This window comes from Lissotriton vulgaris, chromosome 4_1 (genome assembly GCF_964263255.1).
Source record: "Lissotriton vulgaris chromosome 4_1, aLisVul1.2, whole genome shotgun sequence".
NCBI classification, from domain to species: domain Eukaryota; kingdom Metazoa; phylum Chordata; class Amphibia; order Caudata; family Salamandridae; genus Lissotriton; species Lissotriton vulgaris.
This window is the reverse complement of record NC_141691.1, coordinates 146,860,253-146,873,164: the sequence shown is the minus strand read 5'-3', so window position 1 is coordinate 146,873,164 and position 12,912 is coordinate 146,860,253. Positions and strand designations below refer to the sequence as shown.

General features: G+C 48.6%; 1 protein-coding gene across 1 annotated transcript in view; it reads left to right on the top strand.

Annotated features, from left to right (window-relative positions):
* The window catches only part of ATRX (ATRX chromatin remodeler), a 1,771,102-nt gene that overhangs the window by 1,431,784 nt on the left and 326,406 nt on the right, over positions 1-12,912 (top strand). Inside the window, exon 29 of the mRNA XM_086918408.1 lies at positions 12,362-12,539. Within this exon, the coding sequence (XP_086774534.1) occupies positions 12,362-12,539 (178 nt within the window). The remainder of the gene's footprint in view (positions 1-12,361; positions 12,540-12,912) is intronic.

Genomic DNA, 12,912 nt, shown 5'->3' with positions numbered 1-12,912 from the left:
CGAGTCGTTCGACTCCTACAGTGCCGGTAGGGATGCCCGGGTTCAAACCCTGCACCAAGTGTAACCGCATGATGTCGGTTACCGACCCACATCGCCGGTGTCTTCAGTGTTTAGGCCTCGACCACGACGACCGTACCTGCTCCCACTGCCGGGCCCTGACGTCTAAGGCTAGGCTGGAGTGGTCCCGCAAGAGACTTGAGATCCTGCAGTTGGCCCGCACCGTTCAAGGTCCCGGTCCCACAGGAGGTCAAGGGACCAGTCGTGGGGTCGGAGCCCTCGTAGCTCCGAGAGTCGGCATCGGTCTTCCGGATCAAGATCCTCAGGTAAGAGGCATGAGAGGTCGAAAAGGCGTCATCGCTCTTCCGACCCACCCAGACCCCGACGCTCGCGTGACGCAGCGGGGGGGGGGTTCGGGTGGCACCACCCACGCGGCTCAGACGGAGTCACACCTTCCGGTCCCTGGGCACGATGTAACGACAGAGGAGGTCGAGCGGTACCTCATGGCCATGAGGTCCCTCCCTCTTCAGCCGGGTTCCGTGGCTCCTTGGGACCCAACGGTCCCGGCTGGGGGGCCTAGCGGGTCGGGTGCTTCGGATCCGACGCTGCCGGGTGCTTCATCCCCGACGCCGCCAGCGACTTCGGTCCCTGCACCGCAGGCCCCCACTGGATCCGCTTCCGGATCCCTGTCGTCGCCAGTCGGCCTCGCAACCTCACCGACGCCGGCCCCTAGGGTGTCACCCCCGGCGACGCCGTCCCTAATCCTGCCCTCGATTCAGGTCCGGCGCCGGAGCTCCGTCGTTTGGAGATTTTTATTTCCACAAACCAGCCCCATCCTTTGAACCTGAATTTCAGGTGATTGGTGACGAGGGGGATTGGAAGGGGTCTGTGGACTCTCTGGCACAGGAGTGCCAGTCTCAGCAGGACTGGACATGTGAGCTTGGGGATGCCAGTGGATTGGACACTTCGCCAGACACTGGTTTTGTCTCCGCTCCAACCGTGGCTACGGAGGAGGGGGCTGCCTACAGTGTAGTGTTGATGCGGATGGCCAAGGCCTGGAGCTCCCAGTCGCGGCCGTGAGGACTAACCTCCTCACTGAGGTCCTTAAACCGCAGGCAAGCTCGGCTGAGCCTCTACTGCCGTTTAATGAGGCCTTGTGTGACGTTCTTTTGGGCACTTGGTCCAGGCCCGCTACAGGTCAGCCTGTAGATAGGAACGTGGCCAGACGCTACCGCCCGGCTCCGGGCAACCCTTGCTTCTTGTCCACCCACCCCACCCCGACAGCCTGGTTATCCAGGCCTTTACTTCCCAGACTGCATTCCTGATGGCTCCGCCCCATCGGGAATCCAAGAGGTATGAACAATTCAGTAAGAAGGTGTTCTCGTCCCCGAGTTTGGTCAGTCAATACCACATGCCTCTTGGGCCGCTGCACCCACACATTGTGGGACACGGTCAAGGGCGTGCTGCCACAATGTCCGGAGGAGGCCCGGTCTAAACTCGCCCAAGCCCTTGCAGAGGGTCGAGATGCGGCACGCTACTCCATCCGGTGTGGGCTGGATACCACAGACTCACTGGGCAGACCGCTGGAAACGACGGTGGCAGTTCGACGCCAGGCCTGGTTGAGGACCGACAACTTTTCAGCTGATGTCCAGGCTATCCTTCTGGACTTGCCGTTTGATGGCCATCTCCTCTTTGGCGACAAGGCAGACCATGCGCTTGAGCGTTTTAAGGACTCCAGGGCTACGGCCAAGTCCTTGGGCCTCTCGGCCCCCACGCCAGCAAACGGGTGCCTTTCGCTCCTTTCGTGGCCAAGGAAGGGGCGCTCCCACACGTGCTGCCAGCCACGCGCCGCAGACTAATACACAGCGCGGTGGCGGCCGTGGAAACCTCCGTGGCGGCGGTCGGGGACAACAGTGAGGCCAGTCCACACCTTCCCCTGCAGCATCCGCCTCAAAACCCTCCTAGTCCGTGCTTTCAGGCCCATGTGACGCCAGTGGGGGGCAGGGTTCGCCATCACCACTTCCACTGGCGCACTGTCACGTCGGACAGGTGGGTGCTGAAAATCGTCCGAAGGGGCTACTCCCTCCCCTTCGAGACGACCCCTCCAGCCACCGCGTGTCGAGTGATCATTTGCAACTCCTGCAATAGGAAGTTACAGCCCTCTTGGCCAAGGGGGCCATTGAGCGCATTCCTGGGCCAGAAGTAGGGTCTGGTTGTTACTCCCACTACTTTCTGGTACCCAAGAAGGTCAAAGGGGGCCTGCACCCTATCTTGGACCTACGGAACCTCCTCCGGCATCCTGCTAGTGCAACATGCCAGATGGCATACGCTGGCTCTGCAGTGGGACCTGAAGTTCCAGTGGGCTTAGCATCAGGGCGACCTGTTAGATCATGTCCAGATCTCGGAGGGCACTGCACAACGTTTGCAGTGGTGGCTCAAGAATCGCCATTGGGTCGATGGCAGATCCCTCTCCCTTCCACAACCGGAGCACACAGTGCTGGGCTGGGATGGGGAGGCGGAGATCAGAGACCTTTGGTCTCCGGCGGAGTCCTGGCTCCATATCAACCTTTTGGAGCTTCGGGCGCTCCGCTTTGCACTGAAGGCATTAGTTCCCTCTGTACGGGGAAGTGTGGTGCAGGTGTTAACAGACAACACCACCGCCATGTGGTATTGTAACAAACAGGGCGGAGTAGGGTCCTGGACCTAATTATCAGGAGGCTCTGCGCCTCTTGACATGGCTGGAACGTCGAGGCATTACCTTGGTGGTTCAACACCTGGCAGGTTCTCTGAACGCCATGGCGGACAAACTCAGTCGCCGCTGCTTAATGGATCACAAATGGTGTCTGAACTCCGACGTGGCGCAAGGTCTCTTTCTGCAGTGGGGAGAGGCTTGGTTAGATCTATTCGCCTCCGAAGAGAACGCATCGTCAGTTCTGCGAGTTGGAATTTCCAAGGGGGCACTCGCTCGACGCAGCTTTTCGACACGAGTGAAGCTGCGGTTTGTTGTACGCCTTTTGGCCTATACCACATCTGCCCAGAGTGCTGAAGAAGATTCGGCGCGACCGGGTCCAAGTCATCCTTGTAGCTCCAGATTGGGCAAGAAGATATTGGTATCCCGAGCTACTCAACATGACGATCGTTCCCCCGATCCGACTGCCTCTTCGGGAGGATCTCCCTCCCATTAAGTTTATCATGCCTCAATGGGACTTAAACCTTATCTTGACCTTTCTGTTGTGAGCTCCCTTTGAGCCGCTACACAACTGTCCATTACGTCTTCTCACCTTAAAGAGTGCTCCCTGGTTGCTATCACCTCTGCCAGAAGAGTGAGTGAGCTCCAGGCTTTTCTTCTAAGCCTTCATTCTTTTCTGTTCATCCGGGCAAGGTGGTTTTAAGGACCCACCCTTCTTTCTTGCCAAATTGTTGTCAGGCCCTTCCACATCGGGCAGACCATCACTTTGCCGACCTTTTTTTCGCCTCCGCATCCCTCCAAAGAGAAAGAGAGGCTCCACCGTCTGGACCCGAAACGTGCGCTCTCATTTTATCTGAAGCACACACAACAGTTCCGGGTGGATGACCAACTCTTTGTTGGCTACGTGGGGGCCAAGAAAGGTCGGGCCGTGCACAAACGGACCATCTCTCGTGGGTCGTTCTCTGCATCAAGGCCTGTTACTCCTTGGCTAGGAAGGAGCATCCTGTGGGGCTGCGTGCCCATTCTACTCTGGTGACAGCAGCCACTACTGCTCTAAGATGGGGAGTGCCTTTGCAGGATATCTGTCAGGCAGCTAATTGGTCCTTGCTGCAGACCTTTACCAAGTATTATTGCCTTGACAGCCAAGTCCGGAGAGATGGCTTCTTTGGCCGTTCTGTTCTCTGTGACTTTCTGGTGTGATCTTGTTTGCAGACTCACCACCAGGGTTGGTATTGCTGGGGAATCTATTCTAAGGTAAGGAATCTATCACTAACATGTCTCTTTCAGTTGCACAAGTTGCTACTTGTGTAGCGCTATATCTGTAAGAGACATTAGTTTGTGATAGATTCCTTACAACCCCACCCATCCTATCTGTTCTGCGACCTAATTCCTAGGGTTAAGGTCATCCCTTTCAGGGCCCAAGTTTCATGGCATCAGTGGTCCGTTTCTTGCATGGCTCTGCGTTCCTGGTGCGGAAAGTCATGTACAGAACTGACGTCCGCGCGCATGGGTGGCGCCTAAGTAGTCTCGGTGACGTCATCTCTGCGCTTACGGCGCCAGCGACGGATGCGGAGCCGCACAATGCCACCTACTGACGCGCAGAGGTACTGCTAGCAAAACTTTCCGGATCCAGTCTGACGCCTGGAGATATTCTAAGGTAAGGAATCTATCACTAACTAATGTCTTTTACAGTTATATCATTACACAAATAGTAACTTGTGCATCGGGCCAATGTTACATGCCTCTGTCATACCAGTTGCCGTCTTTCGAGGCTTTGATGCAATTGGCACGCTACATCCGGCGGTTCTCTCACACCCTCGGTTCAGCTTGACTTTTTACGAAGTCATACCATTCATCTTTCCTCCAGCTTATCTAGTATATGGTTTCTTCTCCATGCTGGCACTTACTGGGTACGGGTCAGCCTATTGCCACAACTGCCCCACATGCCTTACGGGTGCAGGTCCTACAGTGCTTTTTACCACTGTTTTGCCTTGTCGACTTGTAATGGCTTTTTCTTTCTGTTACCCCCTCGGATCCTGTGGATCCTTCAAACCCGGGGTTGGTTAATCCCCTTTTTTGAAATGATGTACCCTCCCTTCGCCACGAGTATTCTGGCTCTGAGTTTTCCTTCTCTCAACTCAGTATACACAGAGGTTTTTTCGTGCTGTTCTTGACGGCTCTAGTGCCTTTGCCTTCCGCGGCTTTCCGCTCTCTTTAGAGCTTCATGGTCTGGTGGTTAACTGCTCTAACATTACTGTCCTCATTGTGGTTCGTCCCCAAGGTTAAAGGTGCTGTTAATTTACTGTATGGACGACTAAGTTCTTTTGGGAACTTGGTGGGGTTCAGTCGCAGACCCGCCTCCTCTATGGGTATGACTTTGGTATCTATTCGAAGGTAAGGAATCTGCGGCTAGATGTCTCTATCAGATGAACGAGTTACTTACCTTCGGTAACGATGTATCTGGTAGAGACAGTCTAGCCGCAGATTCCTTAACGCCAGCCTGTCCTCCCCGTTCTGCAAGGACCTTTTCAGGTTCAGGCTTTCTATACTCTCCTCCCTTAGGGTGGCTTGCCCTTTGGCAGAGTGATATGCTCTCTCACGCCAACACAGACTGCTTCATTCTGTTTCTCTGCTACTTTCCGCCCATTTTCTAAAAAATTGGGTGGTATACTTAATAGATCATGTGTTCCTTACTGCCCTCCACCTGGATTGTAGGGTGTGAAATCTATTTGTTTTTTTACCTGCATACCTCTTTCCTTCTACATTGTCTTTGCCACCTTTTCCTTCAGGTCTATTGGCTAAGTACAGTTATGGATCTTTAATTATGATTGCGACGTCTCTTTTTGGTGACGTCTTCTGGTGAATCTTAATCTAGTGTTCCAGACCTGTTCTCCTTCACAGTTTCGCTTTTGCGGGGTGGCTTTTCATACCACTGCTCTCTCACCTGTCCAATTTTTCAATTTTTCATCATTTTTGCTCACTGTTCCTATATTCTCACATTTTTTTCTTTTGGTAATGGCTCCGCGTTCTGACGTGGAAACGTTTCTCCAACGAAAACTGGCGTCAGTGCGCCGGGAGGGGCATATATGGCTCCACTGACATCATGTCCGTGGACGTCTGGGCAGAGCTGGCCGGCGCCACCCCCCCGCGCGCAGAGGTGCTGCTGCGGAAAAGTTTTCCGGATCCAGTCTGACGCCTGGGGATAATCTATGTTAAGGAATCTGCGGCTAGACTGTCTCTACCAGATATATCGTTACCGAAGCTAATTAACTTGTTCGCCATGTCTCCGAAACAGCAATGGAATGCACCACAAAAAAAGGGGATGAAGTAAAGGTAAAATCAGGCTCCTTTTTTTTAATTTTTAATTTTTATTTTATTGTTTTATTCATGGATATTCAGAAATGGTCAATCACATATCAATACAGAAGAGCAAAAAAATAAAGCGATAAGCAGAAAACAGCCAAAGAAAAATAAGAACCACATCAGCATGTCACTTCTATTATAAGCAGCATCAAACAGTCTAAATCCATTCAGTTATAAACTCCCAAATTTTTCACCCAAAGCTCTTCTTTTGACCCCTTTGAGTTTATATATAGCAGATTCAATATTATACATATATAATAATCTTTCCCTCCAACGTGGCAAGAATCAACAATTACGGTCTTTGTAAAAAAGGATAAACCTCCTCTTCCATCTTCCTTTCGTCCTATCTCATTAATAAATGCAGATAGCAAAATTGTTTCTAAAATATTGGCTTCCCCTCTCTCTGAAGTTATAACTCCATTAGTTTCTAGATTCCAACATGGCTTTATCCCCGCACATGACACGACTAACCATATTCGCTGATTTATAACTTTCCTACACTGGGCCCAGGCAACCCGATCGAATATTGGAATAATTTTGTTATATGCTGAAAAAGCATTCAATAGGTGTAGGAAGGTGGATACCTGACTATGGTTGCCCCCAACTTTTTGCCTGGTGTTTTGCTGGTTTTCTGACTTAGTTGGCCTGGGACCCTGCCAATCAGGACCCCAGGCCTACTGCTCTCTCTCTAAAATGGATTCCATGTACCTTAGGTACATTTCCAATTGGTACTGGGCCACCTTATCAGACCCTGTAACTCAGGGCATAGGTGTACCCAGGGCCTACCAGGGGCTGAAGCATGTATTATGCCACCCCCTGATGGCCATCTAAATCTGACACAACTGGCTGCACGACAGCTGGGGCAAGGTGGTGTAATCACCCTTTGCTTTAGATATAGTATACCTATATCTAACCCTAAAATGGACACACAGATTCCTATCAGTCACTCCTATGGCAGGCCTTGACAATCCTGAAGGCAGAGTGCTTGGAATCGTGTGAAATGGTGCTCTGGCATGAGCTGAGCCCGTTTGCAGCTTGCGGAACCAAGTCCTAATAGCTGTTCCATGATAACGCATACCATATACTCTTAAATGCATTATAATCCTCGCGGTTAAATGCTATCTCTGGTATCGCTTTATCAAAACATGTCGAGTAAGGTATCATACGAATTGGAATACTAACCCCTCGCCAATTCTGGCGACGGGGTTAGCATTCCACCCTTCTAGAGGGACACGACATGTGTGTAACTGTGAACCCCGGTTAAAGTTAACTCAAGCCTCAGCATCACAAAATGGATGCTGCCACCACAGACACGAGTCTGACCCCCTGCAGCTGGGAGTCCTTCCAGCGAGGGGAGCTTGGACAAAGGGTTTCCGGTAAGGGGCGGTGCTAGCACCATCCCAGACAGGGTTTTGTGTATCCTGGGTAGGCAGGGCTTTACAGGAAGGTGACTGCAATTGGCACCCCGGTGCTCACTACGCATCTGCCGGCTAGAACCAGTTCCAGGGGCACACCAGCCCCTGGCCTGGGTAAAGCCCGGCATGGGAGAGGGGTGTAACCACCCCCCTTCCTGGTCCCACCCCTAGGGCAGGACCTAGTCGCGTACCCACCCCTTTCTTTAGGATAAAGGCAGGAGCGGGGACCCTTCCAAATTAGATCATCTTTGAATCAAGAAACTACTTTCTACGAAAGGAACTCTCGACTTCTTCTCAAGATTTCTCCCTTGTGGCTAAGGAGTAGTCACCCTGCATCCGCAGGCACCATCTAAGAACTCTGCGGTTTGCTGCACGTCCTTCCTCCGGAATCCGACTGACCAGCTCGATGAGACCTGGCTTCCCTGGCACCTCTGACCTCTACCTACCTCTACAGCTAAGCTGAGAACCGTAGGTGCGACGAGACCTCGAGGGACCGGCCATCATCAGAACTGCACGACTTACTGCACGACTTCTATCCAGCACGACCGCCGAGGGATCCTCTGGTGAGTGCTTTGGGGTCCGAGAAGCCCCGACCCTGAGCAGCTCCAACACCGAAGTCCAGCCCCCCAGCATCCACGAGATCTGCGTGGCGCCCTTCTGCTTTTTGGCTGCTCACCGCGTTGTCTGGCTACTAGCCCGCTGGTTTGTGGCCTTCCCGCCGACGACGACAACACTGCTGGTCTGGTTGCTCCAGACTGGCCCTTGCTCCCTTCCAAAAGAGGAGCACCCCGGACCCTCCTGGTCCACTCCAGACGCCATTTTAGGTCCACCGCGTGGGCTTGAATTTGCCAAGACTTGTTGCCCCAATCCTGGGTCCAGCGACGTCGACAGCATCAACCATCGTGGGACAGCTCGCACCTCCATCCTGGTCGCCGACAAGGCCTCCTGGTCCGTGAGACTGCAGAGCCCAGCGTCGCCCACTCACCTGGTCGAGGTGACTACCATCCGGTGCCATCCTGGTGCCCATCTGATCACTGGCTAGTGATTAAGAACTTGGTCCCCTCTGCTTTCAGGTGTCATCCATCTACGATCCAGGCTTGGATCACTTCGAACAATCTTCACTGGTCGCCTGCCAGCAACTCTTTCTTCAGGCTCCTGGTTCGTCAACGAGGATTCCCGACGTCTTTTCAGACCTATGCAGCCGCAGCCCCTGGGCTAGGTAACTTCGGCATTCCGGTGCCCCAGCATAGCCTCACTATCCAAGGGTCCAGATCCACTTTCGTTTTCGACCTACCTAGTCGGGTTCGCCCGAGAACACTAACTTTGCTTTTACTAGCCTCCATAGACTTTGTCCCACATCCCGCGTGAGAGTGCACACTCTGCACCCGAGTCCCCTAGGCCTCCTACTAGTAATCTGAAGGTTCAGTAACGTAGTCCTAGCGATTCCAAAGCCTATTAGTCCAGTACTTACCTGCTAGTAATTTCGCATTCCACTTTCATAGTATATGGTTTTTCGTGCCCCTCGGGCATTAGTGTAAATTGTGTATTCGAATCAATTCACAGGTGTCCTCTATTTTGTCAATCACCAGGGGTACCCGACAGGGGTGCCCCTGCTCTCCTTTACTTTTTGCACTTTATATTGACCCTTTACTTATTTATTTTAATTTGGAATAGAGGATTAAACTAGTCTGCCTGGCCAGTGTAAACTATCGGGCATTAGCTTACGCTGATAATATTGTTGTCATCACAACTGACGTCCAGAACGCGGTCCCAGCTATTAATGATCTGGGGTCAGAGTTCGGCATTTTTTCCGGGTACAAATTAAATCGGTCGAAAACTCAGATCTTATGCGCAGGGCATAAAATGCAGACTAACTTCCCGACCGTCTCTGAGGTTACCTATTTTAGGATTAAAATCTCGCTACCTGTATCTTGCATCCCGGATCTAAATATGACCCCAGTGCTTGCTAAGATTAATTCCACATTGCAACGGCTAGATCATTTACATCTAACATTGCATGGCAGGGCCAACGTTTTAAAAATGTTGATTCTACCCAAGGTCTTATACCTTTTTCGTTCTATACCCCTGGAATTTTCCCCTATCTGTATTAGAAATTTAGAAAGTGCAACATCCAGATTTTTATGGGGGTATAGAAGACATCGAAATGCCCTCAAGAAAATGATTCTTAGCAAAGAGTGCGGAGAATGGAATGTTCCGTATTTTTTGTTTTATTACTTTGCGGCAACTCTGCAATTTATTAGTCCACTGATAATGGGGGAGCGAGCTTGAATACCTGCCTGTAGCTCTCCCTCTATATATGAGCTGACTTTAGGAGAAGGAGCAAAATCCCGTTTTCTTAAGATGACAGAGCCCAGTTACTACAAGAAGACGAAATTTAAGGTACTGAAAGCAGCTTTTATGGTGTGGCAAAAAATTCGGAAACATTTGGGGTTAACTAAATTGAATGCATATACACCTTTTGAAGCATCTGGTTTATTACCATCCGCAATTTTTTGTGACTTAGCGGCGATTAGATGGAACTTGAAAGGTGTTCGCTATTTGGGTGACTTGTTTTGTGGAGATCAATTGGCTTCTTTTCAAGATTTACAGAGCAAATATTCATTAAGTAAAAATGACTTTTTTAAGTTTCTTCAAATCCGCAGCTTTTTTCAAAATCCATTGCTTATCTCAGTAATGAAAATGAATAAAATTCCCCTTTTGGATCTTTTGCAAAAAAAAAACACCAATACGCCTTCTCTACTCTTGTTTGATGCAAAAATTTGGGGATGACTTAATGGAATGTCAGGGGAGGTGGGCCGGCAAATTGGGGCTACCCGACACTAGGGTTTTTGATTCAGTTAAACTTGCTCCCGAATGCTTAATAACTGGGATGATGAAATCTCAACATTTTGTGTTTACACGATCTTTATTATACCCCTAGCAAAGTTACAAAATGGAGTACGACAACTGAGACAAAATGCAATCGCTGTGGGTTGTACGCTGCAGATGCTGAACATATGTTTTTTGGTTGCTTTAAATTGGGAGAGTTCTTTAAACCAGCCGAGAATTTTCTGAGTGCCGTGGTAAAGCTTAATATTAAAGTAACCTCTGAGATGGTTTTAATTGGCTTAGAGGCAGGAGTGCAAGACCTAAATCTTTAACTTGTTTTCTTTTTATTTGCATGGCAGTAGCTCGAGCATGTATTACCAGGGAATTGATTAATGTAGACCCCCCTTCTTTTTTTAGGTAAAATCAGGCTCCAAAACATTTTTTTCCTGAAATATCACTGGCTTCAATACAAAAATCTGTGGTGATAAACAAGTTTACGTTTGCTGTTTTAATGAGACATGAGCAAAGACAAGAACTTGGATGGACAAACACACCAAATTCTAGGCTCTGACAAAATAGCAAAAAACTGGACAGGCTACCGGTGGGTGGCCTTTTAACTTGGGTCTCAACTACTCTTGAATGCTAAAGGCCCCACTTTATGTATCACACAGACTCACACTCCACTCCCCAGCCCGCCCCCCCCCACACCCCACTCCCCTCCAAAACCACACCATTTTCTGTTCCTGCACAAATAAAGGACCGGCACTCGGATGAGCTGCAAAAATGCATACTCATTGCACCATTCAAGCATTGTTTGACCCTGGGTGCCATATTTACTACACATTTCATTAAAAAAAAAGCACTGCCCTTCTCGGAGTTGCGCCCACTGTTTCAAAAGTACCCTATATTCAAGAGCAGCATATCAATCACATTCAACATCATTGTATAATCTTAGACAATTCATCCTAAATAGTTTCTATTGACCATTCCATAATATTTACAAATCCATATTATCTAAGAGAAACAGCAATCTTAATACAATTCACTCCATGAAACTCAAATCAATTCTGCCCGAGTGTGCTAATGCCAATACCACCACACCAGACAAATCAGACTGCCACTCCTGATGTTATAATGTTCTATTAGCAGACATCCTCATAATTTCCTTAATGCCCCCCCACCCTGGCAGTGTCTGTAAATATAAAAAAAATATAAACCACGCAAATTTAAAAAACGGTAATTAAATTAAATACAGAGACTTTCTGTAGATGCGCATGCATTTCCTCATCCACTTTCAATCCTTGTGCTTCTTTTGAATCCATTTCTCTGTCCCATTGGGAGGGGACAGAGAAATAGAACTGTGCAGGCTTGAATCACACTATTATTTCAAAGTGGCACCCGTAATCATGAAAAGGGGAGTGCTTATTTTATGTTTATTATTTTCTTTAAATGTGGGGTAAGTATGGTGGCGAGCATTGTTAACAAGGCTTGAATGTCGATAAACATTGATGCTTTTTTTATCTCTCAGTGACAGTCCTTTCTTTATGCAGCCAGGAAATGGTGGATATACCTGCTTTGTGTGCAATGAATATATATATATATTATTCAAATTGCTCATATAGTGCCCCAGAATATTTATGCAAGGACCCCTGCTGCACACACAAGATAGAGCTTTCAACTGAAATTTATGCAAAAAAATTATAAGTGACCATGCACAATCTCCAGAGTTTACAAGTATTATAAAGCTTATTCAACTGTCATACGCAATCAGGGGGCATTGAAAAGTAATCCTAAAGTTTGCACCCACACAAAAGGGTTTCTAATCCAAACTGGAGGGATCCTTTTTCACATAAACTCAGTTAAATAAAAAAAATAAGTGTTCCAAAATCAAGTGGCTCTTTTCAACTCCATCCACTAGATGTTAGGTTAAATGCATAGAATGTGAATCTAGAAGAGTCAAGCTGCTGTAACAGGTAAGCGACTAATTTAAGTTTGATTGAATACATAAGTATAGCTGATTATTATACGTCCATTTGTTTCTCCAATGCAGTTTTTCTCTTTATTTCAGAGGCAGATTGTTCATAATTTCCACTAGAGCAGGATCCCTCGGAATTAATTTGGTAGCTGCAAACCGTGTGATTATCTTTGATGCCTCTTGGAACCCATCCTATGACATTCAGAGTATCTTCAGGGTGTATCGATTTGGGCAACATAAACCGGTCTTTGTATATAGGTTCTTGGCTCAGGTATGTGTCCTATTTGAATCAAATATATTGCAGCTTTATTTAATTGAAATACGTTTTGCAATATTTTCCTGACTATTGTGTAGAAAAGGTGAGCAGTTTACCAGAATTTGCTAATGGCTTCCTACATGGTTTAATCATCAAAATAAATATCTATGTGTAAGACCTGGGGTCACCAGCTCTTAAGGTGGTAGCATGGCACGAGCAGGAAGGCAGCCAGGGGCTTTCGTGTAAAGCAGCTACTTGACACACACATCCAATGAAACACACCGTGGCGCAATAATGGAGACCACACCAGTAGTTGTATTTGAAAGAATAAAGATCTTCCATATAGGCTTTCAAATAGAGCGTTGCATTATTAATTCATCAGCTTTTC